This window comes from Pagrus major, chromosome 4, assembly GCF_040436345.1.
Source record: "Pagrus major chromosome 4, Pma_NU_1.0".
Taxonomy (NCBI): Eukaryota; Metazoa; Chordata; class Actinopteri; order Spariformes; family Sparidae; genus Pagrus; species Pagrus major.
This window is the reverse complement of record NC_133218.1, coordinates 5,689,481-5,707,950: the sequence shown is the minus strand read 5'-3', so window position 1 is coordinate 5,707,950 and position 18,470 is coordinate 5,689,481. Positions and strand designations below refer to the sequence as shown.

The 18,470-nt window shown below is 39.5% G+C and overlaps 1 protein-coding gene across 1 annotated transcript in view; it reads left to right on the top strand.

The window, feature by feature from the left end:
- Window positions 1–13,677, top strand: part of smad3a (SMAD family member 3a) — a 42,551-nt gene extending 28,874 nt beyond the window's left edge. The window contains exons 2-8 of the mRNA XM_073464065.1: window positions 488–681; window positions 1,030–1,164; window positions 1,857–1,982; window positions 3,152–3,364; window positions 3,804–3,941; window positions 6,144–6,288; window positions 9,292–13,677. Coding sequence (XP_073320166.1) covers window positions 488–681; window positions 1,030–1,164; window positions 1,857–1,982; window positions 3,152–3,364; window positions 3,804–3,941; window positions 6,144–6,288; window positions 9,292–9,415 — 1,075 coding nt within the window. The 3' untranslated portion in view covers window positions 9,416–13,677. The remainder of the gene's footprint in view (window positions 1–487; window positions 682–1,029; window positions 1,165–1,856; window positions 1,983–3,151; window positions 3,365–3,803; window positions 3,942–6,143; window positions 6,289–9,291) is intronic.
- The last annotated feature ends 4,793 nt before the right edge of the window (window positions 13,678–18,470 follow it).

Sequence of the window (18,470 nt, the reverse complement as noted above, 5' to 3'; positions counted from 1 at the left end):
TCAATAAAAGTACAAACAACCCCCCCCCCCAAAAAAAGAAAGAAAGAAAAGAAAAAAGGATTATTCCCAATAATCACGAATCATATCGCATTCATATCCGTCAAAATAATCACAATATGATTGATGTTGGTACTTAAACTGCAGGTTGTAATAACCAGTCAAAAAGAGGTGTTAAATCTCAAACACCTGAGACAGTTACCACATCAGTAACAAGAACAATGGATGTCAAAGTCCTTTGACTACAATACATAATAAAGAAAAAGAAATGTGTCTATAGATGTAAAGATTAGATGGGGAATGTGAAATTAGATGTTCATCAACAATTGTGGTTGTTAAACAATGAAGATGACCCCACAATACTATCAGTCTTTTATTTTGACTGATAGACCTCAGACAGAAATGACTTACTGTGTGTTTAAGCAAAATGTTGCAGGTTATTAACAAACCCTTCTATTCTTCCCTCTTCATCCTCTCCTCCTGTCTGCAGGTCTCTGGATGGCCGTCTGCAGGTTTCCCACAGAAAAGGTCTCCCCCACGTCATCTACTGCCGTCTGTGGCGCTGGCCCGACCTGCAGTCCCACCATGAGCTGCGGGCGGTGGAGCTGTGCGAGTATGCCTTCCATACAAAGAAGGATGAAGTGTGCGTCAACCCATACCACTACCAGAGAGTAGAGACGCCAGGTATGACAGCTTGGAGTGTGTTGATTCCTTCTTCAGATGTTATTGTGGTTTCATGGCAAGCATTTGTCTTTTCTGTTAGGGCCCTTTTCTTTGGAACGAGCTGCCTATTTTTTTCAAGGCACATTTTTATAGACTTGTTTTTATCTTGAGGGCTTATCCAATATTTGTCCTGTGATTTACTGAAGTTAACTTTGTCCTATTTTATTGTTTTATTGCGTCATTTTATTGTTTTGATATTTAGCTGTGTTGAATTACATATGTTTATTTCATGCAGACATGAAACCAATCACTGTTGCTATGTTCTAAGGAACTACTTGGTCTGTTTGTGTGTTTATGTCCATTATACAGTACTCCCACCTGTGCTGGTGCCCAGACACACAGAAATCCCCAGTGAGTTCCCACCTCTGGATGACTACAGCCATTCAATCCCTGAAAACACCAACTTCCCTGCTGGCATTGAGCCCCAGAGCAACTACATACCAGGTACCAGCAGGCTTCCTACCATGACTCGCACTGAGAGTCAGAAACCCCTTTGACCAAAGACTTGTATGAGAATAGTTCAAACCGAGTCAGAGTATCCTCCACACATGACTCCACACAACTCTTTGGAATCAGTGTCAGAGCACAGAGGCAGAGATGACAGGGCTATCACTGGATGAGGCTCACTGAAACCAGAATCTTTTATGAAATCTGGCCCCTTTTTTATAGCACATACAGTACAATCTTTACTTTGTAATATTGTGGCAGGAGTGTTTCTGCTGTAATCAGGGAAAGTTTTGGAGATTTGGAGTCAACAATTGTTATCTAACATGGCTTCAACATACTCCTCCAAACCAGTGTTGAACATTAGATACCAATCAGGTTTCTTTGTTTATGAAACCTGACAGTTAGTTTCTATCAGGTAAGAGAATTCCACTCAATGTCAGATTAGTGAAAAAGAGCAAGTTAAAAAGAGAAACAGATATACAGAGAACAAGCAGATGAGGAAAACTACATTTTTGCTGTATCTGATATTAATTTCACGTAATGTATTTTGTTCCCTTCTTGTGTTCCTGTGCTACTGTTTCAATCAACCAGCTACTATATGCAAATAGAGCTTTCCTCCAAATCTGTCTCAGGAAACTTTGCCATAAATGTGATGAGTTGTTGTCTGTGTGTGTGTGTGTTTGTCTTAGAAACGCCACCGCCCGGCTACCTCAGTGAGGATGGAGAGACCAGCGATCACCAGATGACCCACAGCATGGACACAAGCTCCCCTAACCTTTCACCCAACCCCGTCTCACCCACACACAGCAACTTAGGTAAGGACTGTGTGTGTGTGTGTGTGTGTGTGTGTGTGTGTGTGTGTGTGTGTGTGTGTGTGTGTGTGTGTGTGTGTGTGTGTGTTTGTGTACCTTCCTGTCTGTCTGACTTCTCTCACAGACAAATGTTTCAATAGTGTATCTCCCCCAGTGGGAATTCTCTCTTTGATTTAACTCCATTTTTGTAAGAGGAAACCAGGTGATGAAAGGAGCCTTTGTCTTCCCTTCACCCTGTGAGCCGTTGAACAGGCCAAGACACCATTCAGCCCACACTAACATCAATAACAATATCCTACGTGTATTCTATCAGGATGGGAAACACGCCAGGGGACTTGGCTGGAAAGCTACTAGTGAAATAACAAAATCACACCAGTTTCATTTGGCAGTGCTGTGCAGCTCTGTTCTGGACTTCAAAGTGAAGGACACTGTGGCCATGTTGAGGGAAAAAAGAGCAAATTACGAGAAGCAGTTGAAGTTACTGAAAATTATCATGGATAAGCCTGTAATTAGACAGTTTTGGCTCCAGCGTCCCACCAGTGAGGGTTGAGTTTCCACATTTTGTCTGGTAAAAGCTTCTGGGAAACAGCGTATGGGTTTGACATTTTGTGACGCAAGTTCATCCTAATATTTTCTTTGGTAGTGTTTTTCTTCCCCCTCAACATCCACCTCAGCCCCTGCTCTCCCCACGTTTTACCCATTTTGCATCTTCCTTGCTTCCATTGCTCTTCAATTCTGTTTTCTCTCCCATCAACAAGGTTTTCTGGCTATTGTGTCTCTGATTTGCACCCTGTTAACCTTGACACATGTCTCCCGTTACCCATTCGTTTCTCTCCTGCTGTATTATTTCATGCATTAAATTTCTTATTGATCTGCACTTTCAGCCTGTTTACAGCCGTCTCTGGACTCTCTCTGTACTTTCCATTTTGGTTTGATGAAAGCAAACTAGGGCTGCATGATATGGATTATTTTGACAGAGATTACAGTCATGATATGAACGATTGGAATGATCATTTTTGCATCTAATTTTTCATTTTCACTGAAAAAAAAACTATTAAAGTCATGATGATGTGACATTTGTTTTGGTGTGTAGTTTTCCCACACCTGGAGAACAAGGTTTAGCAATTGTGCTGCTCTAAAGCAAACTGTAACTCTCTCCGTCTCTCTGTCAGACCTTCAGCCAGTGACGTACTGCGAGCCGGCCTTCTGGTGCTCCATTTCCTACTACGAGTTGAACCAGCGAGTAGGAGAGACCTTCCATGCCTCACAGCCCTCGCTGACAGTGGATGGCTTCACAGACCCCTCCAACTCAGAGCGCTTCTGCTTGGGCCTGTTGTCCAACGTGAACCGCAATGCAGCTGTGGAGTTAACACGCAGACATATTGGTATTTACAAGGTTTTCCTACCATTATGTAAGCAAAATGAGAGAATCACAACTAACCAACTTTCTATCCGTCTACTTCTTTAGCAAGTTTTGACTTAAAGCTTTCATGGTCTTGTTTATTTATTATCTCCTCTAGCTTTTCCAACTTCTTGTACACAGATTTGTTAATAATACTGGGGAAAATAATGTGAAATTTCATGTTTTTTGTTGAAAAGTGTCAAATTTACACACATGTGCAAGTCCTCCACAAACAAAAAGAAAACGGAGATTTACATCTGCTCTGCACATCTGATAATTCATCCAGAATCACATGATGCTTCCTTTTATGCAAATAATTATAATAATAATTATAATATAATATAATGATAATTCCAAGTAAGATATTACTCTTTATTTACTTGAGTTTTGTCTGAGGAGTTGTTCTTTCTGTTTTCTTCAAGGTCGTGGAGTTCGGCTCTACTACATCGGAGGAGAGGTGTTTGCTGAGTGTCTGAGCGACAGCGCCATCTTTGTCCAGAGCCCAAACTGTAACCAACGCTACGGCTGGCACCCTGCCACCGTCTGCAAGATCCCTCCAGGTATGTGTCAAGCTGACAGAGACAGAGAGAGAAAGTTGGGGACAGGGAGAGATGTACAAATGGGGAGAAATGGAGAGATGAAGAGTCAAGGAGGTAGATGGAAAGAAAAATCGAAAGGCTTACTGGAAATGGAGAGTAGCTTTGGCTCAGGAGGTAAAGTGGGTTGGCTACCAATGACAGAGATGGTGGTTTGATTTCAAGCTCGTTCTGTCCACATGCTGAAGAGTCCTTGAGCAAGACACTGAGCCCCCAGAGAAAGAGTATAGTCTTTCAGGCAGGAATATAAACTTGCAGAACTGGATGTCACTGACAATCACATCTCCTCCAGATGTGTGTTTGTCAGTGACTTTCTGCTGCCAAATTCTCCAGTTTGAGCACTTTTAATTTCTCTGGCAAAACTGACGACACTGGAGAACATTGTTAGCTGCCAAATTGTGATTAATCTAACTTAATTTTTTTATATGGATGATTCAGAACAGAAGTTTTTCCTCTTCACAGTGATCTGTTTACTTTTACCACATGATTTGCAAAAGTGTTCAGAGTGTTACAAGTTTTTCCTGAGTACAACACGTTTTAAAGTCTCAATAGAGGTTTATTGTCAGAAGCAAGATGATTACACAAACAGTTTTGCACTTGGTTGTCTGAGTCACTCCCCCCTTTCAGATTTGCACCTCTTTATGTCAGTGTGCAGTGTTAGTTTCGTTTCTGAAAAAGCACCTGAGTCACTTTTACATAAAAGATACGACTGCTTTCTTATAAGTTCAGACATTTTTGTAACACTTTCCACACAAGTCTGGATTGGATACAGTCAGATTAATGTAAAGGCTTCACAATGTTAAATAAACCTAGAAATTAAATCCACATCTTGTATGTCTGATGGCCTTTTTCCACCAAGGTAGTTCAAGGGCCAGTCCGGAGCTAGTGCCTACTCTTGAACCAGTTCTTTGCATTTCGACAGCCAATGAACTGTCTCTTGGCCAGGAAAACTGGTTCAAGAGCGGCACTGATACTTTGCTGGTCTAGAGGGAAGACGATGTTGATGAAGGTTGTCAGTCATCCAGGTCATGGTAATTCTGGTCATAGTAATTCTGGTAATTCTGTAAGTGCTGTATCGTAGGCAACTGGACCGTAGGCAACTATAACAAGTCTTGTTGCTTATGATACGGCACTTTGAACTAGAGGAAAGAACCGCTTATGCCAGGACCATCTAAAACCTTTTTAAAAATCAGAGCTAGTGTAGCATATAGTCTGACTTATCCAGAGAGGAATAAACAAAAGATTTTCTCTATGTATTGATACCAGCGAAGTTGAAGCTAGATACTGTAGCTAGCTAAAGGCTAAAGGGTTTACAAATGCTAACATTAGCAGCTTATGTTAATTGTTCAAAATAATCCAAATGTGGTAGGTAATTACCTTTCTTCTCACTCATAATCATCCTTCATAGCAAACACGATGACCAGCACAAAAGTGTTGCCAGTGTAGGCATGCAAAGCCAGGAGCAACACTTGTTAAAAGTTGATGTAGTCCACCATAGTTGTTCCTAGTGATGCTTGGAAATTTAGAGATGTACGCAATAACGTAATGACGTGACTCTATAGTTGCTCTATAGTCAGTGGAAAAGCAAACAGGTTTTGAGGGGGTACGCAGGTTGAACCAACTCTGAACCAGCCCAGAACGAGCACGTTGTTGGAAAGGGGGTATGATTAAGGCTGGTGTATTAAATGTCTCACCTGAGTAACATTTATGTTTAAAAAAATAAAATCCATTTATGTACATATAAAACAATGTGAATCAGATGGTTTAACAATGCTAGGGAGATTCCATCGATGTCGGATCAGTCCATATAAACTGTGAGGGGCAAAAAGAAGCACAGAACATTCAGACCAGCTGTCGTCCACAGCTCCCACACATGTTTCAAAGAATGCTCCACTGATGTAACACTGCTTTCCTATAACTTTGTTGGACAGTTTAAAAGAAACAGTATTTAAAGTGGAGCCACAAAAGTCTTTTTTATACTTTTCTTCACATATGCAGTCAAACTCCACAAGAATTGTAGAGATACTTTGATGTGATGAGTTCCCCTTTAAATCAAACCTTCCAAAAGCTGTCCTCAATCTTACGTAAACCTCTAAATACAGTAAAGGTGATTGTGACACGTTGTTGTGACCTGACGTGTGGTTGTGTCTCGGTTGTTCCCTCCAGGTTGTAACCTAAAGATCTTCAACAACCAGGAGTTTGCTGCCCTACTGGCCCAGTCAGTCAACCAGGGCTTTGAGGCTGTGTACCAACTCACCAGGATGTGCACCATCCGTATGAGCTTCGTCAAGGGCTGGGGAGCCGAGTACAGGTAACTGATCAGCTTTGAACAATGACAAATGGCTCACAGATGATAAAACTCACAGCCAACAGAAGTGCCGTTGTGCAAAAATCGATCCTTTATATAAATGCAGACAACAGAAACAAAAAGAATATGAATCACATCCCACAATCCATCCGCCCCCGCTCGCAGGCATCTGCTCACACTCTGGTGAATCCTGTGTGTGACGTCGCCGAGCCTTCATCAATAGAACCAAGCCCCAGTTGGCACGGCTGAGTATTTTTAAACAAACACATGTGCTGTGTCAAAAAGAGATGTCAGACTTTCCCTCTTCCGTCCCCTCCCTGTTTTCCACACAGTCTGACTCACTGATAGCAAGAAAGAAAGGAGGCGATGGAATAAGAGGGGAGAAGATGATTGGCTGAAATTTGGCTCTGCACCCAAGGGTTTCCTCAGGGGGAAACCTTTGTGCTGCAGTCCTGTCCAGACCAGATCCTGACATGTGGAGACACTTAAAAACAGGACTCAGGTTACCGGACCAGCCAGGCTCTCCTTCTCCTCTACCTCCACCCACACTTCACTCTCTCCTTCTTTTCCCACGCTGACTCTTGGTTGTTTTTTAAAACTATTCTGTCCCTTTTACCTTTCCTTTTTTAATTCACTAAAAATAGACAACAAAGAGTTAAATGTAAAGATGAACAAAAAGATCTTGCATAAACTACTTTTTTTGTGCGCCTAATTGATCTAGACAGCAGCTTATTTCCAGCCCTCATGAGACAAACCGTATAAACCACTCAGAGCTGGCAAGTGTCTCTGTTTATCTGGCTTGCCAACACATAAATTAGATGGATGACAACATACAGGAAACACTTTTCCTGCTGCTGTTGTTGGCTTTGACTGAGAGAAGATCCTATTAGTTGTTTTATTTACTTAACTTGTTCGTGCTGCCTCAAAACTTTCAACCAAATGACATTTTCAGTTTTATAAAAACCCTTAAACCTGCTGCCGTGTCCACTCATCACTCTCTGGAGTCCGTGTCAGCGCACAGGCAGAAATGACAGGGTTATCATTGGGTGAGGCTCACTGAAACCAGAATCTTTTTGGAAATCTAACCTCTTTTTTTTAAATAGCACACACAGTACAATCTGTACTTTATAACACAGTGTCAGCAGTGTTTCTGCTGCTGATGTTGGTCTTATTTCTGCATGATGGCTGTAATCAGGGAAAGTTTTAAAGATCAAGAAGTTCTTTTTATACTGCCTCTTCTCAAGGTTTCCCTTTTCAAGAATCAAGAGCAAAAGAAATGGATGTTTCTCAGACATAATCTGTAGCCCTTTTCACACAGAGACTCCACATTATCGCCACAGCGAAGGCTCGCCTTTTCTCCGCCTTTGTTTGTTCACACTGAACCAGGCAGTGCCTGCAGAACCAAAAGAGGCATGACGGTACACATCATGATGTTGACATCCGTGTGTTTTCTTTCAACCTGTTTCCCTGGGTTGAAGTGTGGGTCATTTCTCTTTTATCTAATGAGTGAAGGATCTGTTTAGCTTTCAGATTGTGAACACCATCAGATCGATACGCCCCTGATCCGCGCCACCGGCTTTTCAATTCACACAGATGCCGGCTCTGATCCGCCTCTGGAGGCAGATCAGAGCCGGAGTGAAACTATCCCCCTTCTCATCTGTAACTTTCACGCAGCTGGCGATGCGGAGAATCAGCGCATGATTCCCGTACTGAAAGGGCAGTGAATGGGGCTTGTAAGTGGAGAAACATAGGCATTGCTTTGTACATCCTGAGGTTTTTCAGGTTTGTAGAGCAAAGGTCAAAAATGTTTAGAAAACTGAACTTCCTATTCCTCCCTATTTTCAGTTGCAATATGATGACATAAAATGTGCCAACAACATTTTCTCTTCAGCATTATTTGATTCTAGAGAGACACAGAGGATAGCAAGTTTGACTCAGGTCATCACATTTATTCTGATAAGATAGACCCCTATAAAACTAAATTAACCAAAGTAAAGATCAGATCTCAGAGTTTTCAGTCCTAAGTGAAACAATGAGAACATGAATAAAAAAGAGAGGGTTGTTTTTCAGCTCACTTCTCACTCTTGGCTAATTTTAGATTGTGCTGATCTTAAATTCTGTCTAAACTGGCACTAAAGGCATAATCCAAGTTAAAATGTCTCAAGGACTGGCTGTTAAGTTGTGTACTTACAGTGATGGAATGTAACTAAGCACATTTACTCAAGTACTGTACTTAAGTACAATTTTGAGGTACTTCCATTTTCTTTATATATCCACTCCACCACATTTTGCAGGCAAATATTGTACTTTTTACTCACTACATTTATTTGAAAACTTAAGTTACAAGTTATTCACCTCAAATGTTTCCAACAGGACTGCAACTAATGATTGTTGTCTTTATCGATTAATCTACCAAATATCTTCACAATCACTATACATTTTTTTCAAGCTAACGGTGCATTGCATTTAGTCACTCGACAATGGCGTCATATTAATTTTCCTCATCTAGTGCTTATAACTTCCAGGGAAACACCAGATGATACATCAGAGAGTGAGTAAGGAAGTTGACAAATTTGCTAGACACTCTATTGTTTACCACTGTTTGTATTGCTCACCTCGTGATGGAACACAATTATTCATTTTCATTTGTAATGGTGGTTGTGTAACATTGAAGACAAAAACTCCCATGATCCCATACTACTGTACGATGCTATCAAACTCCATCTTTTGTTGTTATTGTTTTGATTGAGAGATCCCTGACAGCAGGAATGACATACTTTGCCTTTAAAGTTTGTTAAAAGTGTTTCATTGTAACTCACAGAAAGATTTTTGGGTACTTTTGTTTTGTTTTTTGAGGGTAGCTTCTTCTGTCTGCCTCACTTCAGGCCTAAAATGAAAGTTGAGCAGTTTGACTTGACTTTGTAAGTTTACTCACACAGGTCCTGCTTTGAAACAGCTTCCTCTGTATCCTCAACATCTGTTTCTGCTCTCCTCTGTCTCTCCCAGGCGACAGACGGTGACCAGCACCCCCTGCTGGATAGAGCTGCACCTGAACGGCCCCCTGCAGTGGCTCGACAAGGTGCTCACACAAATGGGCTCCCCCAGCATCCGCTGCTCCAGCGTCTCTTAGGGAAACAATTCATTCACACTCACTTCCTGTACACCACGTCTCCTGTCAGTGACTAAAAACACATAGACTGCATGCAGACAAGAAACGGCTACACAAGTACGGAAAGATGTTGAGCCCCCCCCCACCTCTCATTCAGCCAATCCTAAATCTGTAACTTCCTCCCACCAGCTGTCGAAGCACTTTTTATATACATGTTGTCTGTGGCAAAAGGGGACAAGTGCAGTAAACCGTGTTAGTATGATCTCCACATTTTGTCCAGAATTTTTGCATCTTTGACAGCCAGAAAGGCTGAAACCACGGGAGGAAGTTTTTATCAATTCAGAGGTTTTCTTTCCTTATTTTTCATGATTTTTACATTTTTTGTACAGACTTTAACGTGAATAGTGGTTTTAAAACATGAATTACGTTTTTTTAAGCATTAATAACAATTTTGTAAAGCATGATCATGTTAAATGCATTTCACGTTACTTTGTTTCTGTATTTGGGCATTTGATAGGTTATGAAGACATTTTCAAATGTGACCCAGTGCGCTTATAACAGGAAATGTTCAACCACCATTTATTAGCACTGTGTGAAGGAATATACTGTAAGCCTAGCACGAATATTTGTTTAGGTTTTCATACTGTCATTTCATGCAGCCTGTGTTACTCTGACAAGACAAAGAAAGACAGAAACAAACACTTGAGGTAAAACCTTTTTCCTCCCCATGAGCTCAAAAGAATAATTTGCCTAAAACAGTGAATTTAAGTATTTTTTTTATTACATGTACATTTTTCCATCTATTTCTATTAGATAAGTTCAGTGTAAAAGGTCAAATTTAATGCAAAGTTTCCTACACTGTAAAATCTGACAGTGACTTTACCTACAACAAAACAAAAAAAAACAAGGAAACTGATTACCAATAATTTGAGTAAGTACTTTTAAGTTGTTAAAACTCTTTAGCTCGTACAACAACTAAAATTTACAGTGTATCATGTTGAGTGTGAATAAACCAAATAACTAGATTTGTAATTTATTACAGGAGACAGAAAAAACAATTTGAAATGTAAAACTTTTATGTAAAATCCTCTAATAATAAACACTAGAAATAATAGACATAAAAGGTTTACTTACACTGTACATTTTAAAAGTTGACTTTACTTTAAACAAGACAGGAAACCGATTACCTCAGATTTGAATTACTTAGTTACTTCAAATCATTGGTCTACTTTACTTGGTAATTTGGAGCAAATCCATTTCCTAGATTTTTTTTAAGTAAAGTCACTTTGTCAGATTTTACAGTGTAGACGTTCTCCTTAAATGTATATGCAATAACTGAATGACATAAAGTTTTTATATAAATTATTAAATATATAAATTCCCATTTATTTAATGTAATCAGACTACATTGTTTTATTAATTCACATTGGCTGAAAATGATAGAAAAACATTGAATGTGACCCTTTACACTGAACTGAAAGTTACTGTTTTAGGCAAATTATTTTCTCAGTGTGCTCTAGCTGTAAACACACTTTGATTTGAATCATGGGCCAGATTACTTAGCAGTCAAAGCAGACAGGTGGTACAACTCTTTGAACCCATATATGAGTACTTAAAGACAGTGGCATTCATCAGATGTCACGAGGAGGAGGATGCACTTTTGTAAAAAGTTAATATTCTAGTTGGCAAAGTACATTTAATGGCAGTTGTAGTTGACAGCTGCGGTAGTTCTTGTCAGAGGGTTTTATGAAATATATCCTGCATTAATTTCAGGATGCTTTGCCAATTTGCAAAATACTTTTGCAGCATTGTATTGTGTCGTAGGTAGTATATATAATAGGCATTTACACAGAACTTGAAAACATCTCACAGACTGTAATATTCTGCAAATGTTTAGTTAAAGTGAACAAAAACTGTAGTAGGAACACTTGTGTGTGCTCTGCAGACGGCTGTGTAAAGAGAGCAGGAAGATGCCTTTGCTTTTTTAATTTTCTCTCTCAGCAGTCCATGACATTGGTCTTATTTTTAGCCATCAGTGATATCGACTTTTTGCACACTCAGGATTGTAAAACAAACAAAAAAAAGAATTATGTACAGAAACTAGTGAAAAGGACAAACGCGTGACTGTCAAAGTCTATTTTGCTACCAATTATTTTTGTAGGACATTAAAGGTGACGACGACTTTGTCCGCTCCAGGGGCCAGATGCATAAAACTGTAGATTCACGACTAAAACTGTGTGTACGCACAAAGACAGAAATATGTATATGCATTCTCTCTGTCGCCTGAAGCTTTGTATTTATTTGAGTCTATTGGTCTTGAGTCAATATGCAACTGTACCAAATCAAACTGTAGTGTCACGTTCTGGTTCAGCGTCAAAGCTGCTTCTCAAACTACTACTTACTAAGACCGTCATTTAAAAACATTTCGAACGCTCAACACATGTAGCCTCATCCTAAACTTTGTTGCAGATTTGGTGATGGTCGATCATTCACAGTTCCTCTGACTGACAAGCTAATGTCACTGCTGATTCTGTTTTATAAATCTGGAAATGGATCCACATGCACAAGCTTCATTTCCACTCCAACAATTATCCATAAATCGATGCATAACTGTCCTTAAACATCGATATTTGTGCCCGCTACACCACTCATTAGACCTAGAAAACAGAAAATATTAAGAGCCATGTTATTTATAGGCTGTGTGTCATCAGCAATTCAACAGCACCAGAACAGCTGTCATTATGTACAACGGTTATGTACAACGGTGGCTAATTATAGCGCCCGCACATGTCCCTGTAAACCATCATTGCATCTCAGTCATCATTACTAAACATCAGACAGATGATCAATGATTAATCTCTAGAGCTCATATTGAAAAAGACTTTGTAAAACGCTTCGCAATTCAGGATCAAATGAAAGAATCATTAAAAGGGAAATCTATTATATATAAAAGAATAATCTAAAAGAATGTTACCAGAACTGTACAAAAGCATTCAATAAGAACAATTACACCTTTTCAGTTTTTTCAGTTCTATGGCGAGGTGAAACCCACGTTACAGTTTATAGCCACCACCTACTATGGCCATGTTATATTTAAATGATATCATACGTTTATTATTAACACAGTATTCATATTTCATTTTTAAAATACCAGTATATCGTGACACCCCTAGTGTGAAGTATGTATTCCCACATTCTTCCTTTATAATAATTACCAGTTTGTGTTTGGGAAAAGGCGTGCTCTTGTTTTTGTGTGTACACATCGTTTATACATCTGGCCCCGAGTGTTTTTGCATGACGTGACAGAAAAATACTGCCAGCAGGTGCAGGGATACTAACCTTGTATTTTTCTACCTGTGAAGACAAAGGCAAAGCTTTTTACAAAGGGAAATATTTAGACAGACGGAGGCTTGTAAATAACAGTAGCTTCTCAACATCTGATGTCCCTATTTTTTAGGTCAATGTACATAAAGCACATACATGTGTTATAATCTGACCATTAACCTTTATAATGTTGATGGTTTTGTAAACAAAAAAAAGAAGCTTAAAAATTAAAAAAGTTAAGTAAATGTCAAGAAAAGCTTTTGCTGAAAAAGAAAAGTCTTAGCTTTGGTCCTCTTTCCTGTCAGCCCCCCCGCTGTGGTGGAAGTGGATCGATTTCCTTCTGGTTCTATAACACTAGACAAAGACACAGTGGGTGAGCACGGACATGTTTGGATTCTTTTTACAGTACTTATTTACATTAACCCAGCTTTTGATGTTGATGCCAGCCCAGTGGTGCTAATCTTTTAACATTTTAGGGACTCAAGAGAACCACAAAGCCATAGGATTTGACTCTTAAAGCTGGTAGATATCGATCTCTTTTTTTCAAACTGTAGTGTGGGATTGTTTCAGAAACAGTAGCATCTACTAATCTGAGACAGACAGCTCTTTTAGAGCTTCTAGTGTCCTTGAACGCAGCAGTCCTGATCCTAATGGGCTCTTTAACCACCCAGTGGTCAATGTAATTACCCAGTAGGGAATGTTTTGCAAGCAAATTTGTCATTTTTTTATATGCTCTTCAAGTTATGATGCTTGTGCTTTTTCCCCATCGTTTAAATTGTTCACTGTAATCGTCGTTTCTTAGTTGTGATTCATGTTTTTGTGCTCTCAATTGGTCTTTTTAGATGTCTTGTATAAAAATTGTACCCACATTTTTCTCTGCCTATAAAAAGTTGATGTGATGCTTTATATTTTTGTTTATTATTGTTGGTCCATGAATAAAAATATATATCTTGTGGTGATACTGCGGCCGACATGACGTGTTAGAAGGAAACTGAAGCAACTTAAATGTCAAACCACATCTGTATTTCAGTCAGCGTGTTCAGTCAGATTCTCTCTAAGTGATCAAATACAGAATAATTCAACATTAGAAATCAGACTTACCATACCAACTTTTTATGTAACACTTTCTGTGAGAACGTAGGCTATCTATAGTGCTTCATGGGGGCATTCATAGTGAACTAGAATGCATTCCTAATGCTTCATGACTACATTCATACACCCACAATGCTTTCACTCTATATCAACAGTTATAAAACATTATAGATGTGATTTATAATAAGTTATTATTTCTGGTGTCTTATTGATGTTCTTAATGCTCAACAATCAACTGTAGCAGAACTCATAGTATGTTGTAATGATCTGTACAGTATCATAAGTTGTCATTGTGTGTGTTAAAGGAGAAATATATAAGAAATGGCCAAGTTTTTAGTTTAAAACATTCAAAAAAAGAACTAACATTATCAACAGAATTTGAAAAATCAACAGTGCTGACCTTATGTTAGAGACATCTACGTTCTGTGTTGCAAAGATGTCCACTGAAGTTAGCATGCTAACCAGCTAGCCCTGGGCCGTCCTGTCTCCTAATACCACTTTATATCACAAGAGGAGATCGTCTGATAGTGTCGGTGAAATGGGAAATGTAAAAAGAGTAAGGATGTACCTTTGAGTTCTGGCCATTTCTTACAAATGACACCTTTCACATACAATGATATTTCATCGACTATTATAGCATACTGAGTCCTTACTGCAGTTGATTGTTAGCATGCAGCCTATATAAATGCAGTCATTCCGGTCCTCTTTGGAAACATTTCAGGTTTTCTTCGTCAGTTTGGGGATTTCTTCATCTGTGGTGGATAATTTGGCGCTGTCTTCAGAGAGAGACAGAAACAGTAATTAAAGGCTCCAAGTAGACACTCTCATGTTTCTTTACTTATTGCTACGTTCCAAGCTAATGGAAACCATAAGTGTTTGTGCTGTCACAGAAGCACGACATGGCTTTGAATGTGAATGCTCCTTTGTTCTGACGCCCTGAAGGTAAAGAGGGACGAACAAACTACTTCAAACCACAGCACTGTGGTGACAAATAGTTTGGGGCTACATGAGAAAATCAGTTGTTGAAGTAAGAGGACGGCAGGACCAAAACCAGTCAGTTCAGCTGGAAGAGTCCCCATCAAGATATTTTTTACATTTTGTACAACATGACAGCTGCAGGTCTGAGTGTCTCCATTGTGTGACGGCATCAAAGCACAGTCAGCTTTACATTACCTCTCCACCACCGTCTCCTGTTCTGCCTGAGCCTCGTTCCAGACAACACAGACATTGAATAATTAAATTTGAGGGTTTGCAGCAGAGTCAAACGCAGGACAAATATGAATCATTGATTGAGACTGTGCTGTATGTGTGCATGCATTAAATCTGGAGCTGCTCCAGTAATAATGGAGGAGGCAGAGCTGCTTCTCAAAGAGTTAGGACAGTACAATAGGTACATGGTACATGCAGTCAGCAACATAAAAACAACTTAATTAGAGCTGCAACAATTAAATGATTGTAAAAAAAAATTAATTGCCGCAATTTTGTAATCGATTAATCGTTTTAGTCATTTTTCAGGCAAAGATGTCAAACATTTGCTGGTTCCAGCTTCTTAAATGTGTGGATTTGCTGCTTTTCTTTGTCATTTATGACAGTAAATGAAGAGTCTTTGGGTTTTGGACTGTTAGTTGGACAAAGGAAGCATTTTGAAGATGTCAGTTGAACATTTTTCATGATTTTTTGACATTCTATAGGCTAGACGATTAATCGTGGAAATAATCGTCAGGTTAATCGATAATTGAATTAGCAGTCTGACTTATTTCTATGTGGAACCTTTTCTATGCCATGCAGTTCATCAGCTGTACTAACAAAATAAACAAGACACTCACTGAGACTTGTACAAGAAATACAGTTTAATGTGGGCTACTTTCTAATTATCAAGTTATGTTCTTCAGAAGTATACCCCGAGACAGAAAATATAAAATACTTTAAGATTATTAATGTTCCAAACTAAATAAAGAATGGGATGTACCTTGTCCATGGTGTTGGACAGTAAATCACAGTCATACAGTAGATGATATCAGGCAGCAGACACTGGTTCTGTCTGAGAGAAAATCATTTATAAATCATGGCCTCGTATGAATTATTCTACACAGACGAGATGCAGAAAAAAGCCATTTTAAAATGAGTGAAGAGCAGGAGGACATGTTGAGGTCAACTTCATTATGCTCTATAATCGTTTTAGCTTTTAAATATTTTCTCTCATTATCTCGGTATTTTCTCTGTCGGTTAAAACCATCATAATGTCTCACATTATCCTGGAAAAAGAAACATAGTTATTTATTTGACCTTTATTTAACCAGGCAAGTCGTGAAGAACACATTCTTATTGACAATGGCAGCTTGGCACTAACACTAACTTACACTGATGTGAGAACACACACATTATAAGACAGTCTGCAGCACTGTCACAGCCGAAGTGTGTGTGTAAAGAAGAAGCCACCCAGCAACTGTTTCTTCATCTCAACACTGCCATCTGTTGGCTGCAGGGATCACTGATGAGCCTGATACAAAGTGAACTGCATATGTATTTAATTATTCTGTATTTAATCAGGCCGTCTCATCGAGATATCTTTACTAAAGGAGATCCGAGAACATTAAACATTCACGAGAACACAAACAGAAACATCACATCAACTACACAATAATTAAGAAATGAATAAAAATTGTCAAAAGAATCAGAAAAGGTTCTGCACTCTGGACAAGTTACAGTGTGACCACCGCCATAATGCCACCACTATTGTTATAACCTACACCAAAGAGGTTGTGTTCTCGCCTGTGTCTGTTTGTAGGTTGGTTGGTTTGTCAGCAGGATAGAAAGCAGCACAGCTTCTCCATGTAGAAGTAGTAAACTTTGTACGGGAGTGAACGGAGAGAGAAAAATACTTTTTGGATCCTGTTTGAATTGTGTCATGAACCACATATATGATGTTTGTCAATTTAAAAGATAATTTTCCAAGTCAATAAAGTCGCAGTTTGTCGTATAACTAATGAAATATAAGAGTGTGAAAATACATTATTATTCAGATGTCACAGCCAACAGTCGCGTTAGTAACATTGTCTCATTTAACGCTCACCAAAACCCGTAACTGAAACGTTGGAGAGCTGCTCCTGTATATTAGCAGCTCACAGAACTGATGAACGACCCTTTCACATAACTGCGGTTGTCAATGTGAGCAGATTTATTGTGATTTTCATCATTTTTAGTAGGCTTACTTTTGTGTGCCGGGTTGGTGTTGGTGACCTGAGTTGAGGGAGACGATGTAGTTCACTGAGCAGTTTAACACAAAACTAGATGGTATTTTACGACAAACTGTGACTTTATTGACTTGGAAAACTATCTTTTAAATTGACAAACATCATATGTGGTGGAGTTCATGACTCAATTTAAGCAGGATCAAAAAATGATTTGTCTCTCTCTGTTCACTACTATACAAAGTTTTTCTGAAACGATGTCCCATGAGGTCCACCGGAAGGGGCATGACTTCAGCTCTCTATCTAATATATTCACAGATAGTTTTTCTTTTTGTTTCTAGTTAAACTGATCAGGACCTTTAAAAGTTAACTAACAAATGTGCAGTTGACCTGTGAGGCGCCTTTCAAACACATGAGGCAGGTGCTTTAAATTAGACAAAAGTAAGACATTTGCACTGAGAGGACACATGAAACATTACGGTACAACACCAATAATCATATTAGGATTCAATCACTGCACAAATATTGAACTCATTTAGTAACACAGATATTTTTAATTAAATATGTTCATGTATTTCTACAATAGAGAGTATGAGAATGATCCATTAATCAGGGAAAAAATCATCACCATGAGTCTGTTCTGGCCCTCATGATTACAGCTAATAGTGATTAAATTAACATGAATGCATGCAGGGGAATGAAAGGGCTCCCTGCATCGACAGAGACAGAGGAAACATGGGCTCATGATGTGTGTTGAACTGATAGGACTTGACGAGTGGGCACAAAGATGAACAGATGAGTGCCGTCAGCTCTGCCTCAGTGTGAAGGTCACTGTGGAGCAGGTGTCGACGGCGAGAACATTTGTAGGTAAACAAATCCATCTCTGCAAAGGTCACCATTTATTTCTCTTTCTGCATCCCCTCTTTATCTCTTCCTGCTCTATGCTGCTTTCCGTTTACTTCTCCAGCCTGAGTTATTTTCATGAGGACTTCCTGTCGTTGGCTGGTCGCAGCTCCGTCTGCCATACTGCAGCATTATCAGCATTCAGTAGCCACCAACCTGATTGCACTGCCACGGGTGGCTACATTACAGCTGTCTCTGGACAGCAGCAGGTACCCGGCGCTGCATGCCAACCGATATGTGCGCCCACTTCTCCAACTGGCTGCCGTTGGCCCTCTGCCGGCACGTCACCCACACACAGACACACACACACACACACACCAGCCTCTACGCTCGCCAACACTCATCCCGCCTTGTCAGCTTTACCACCCGTGCAGGAGAGGAAACTGTCACACTGTCTCCACGTTCACTCCAAAACATTCATAAGCACCTGGCCAACACTTATGTTCAGTGCAAAAAAACATGCATATAGAATATTCAAATGCAGGCTGGTTGTAGGAGGATGTTTGGTGCAGCAGGAACAAGAAGAAGAGTTTAATTTTTGCCTCAAGAAACAATTTCTTTTTTTT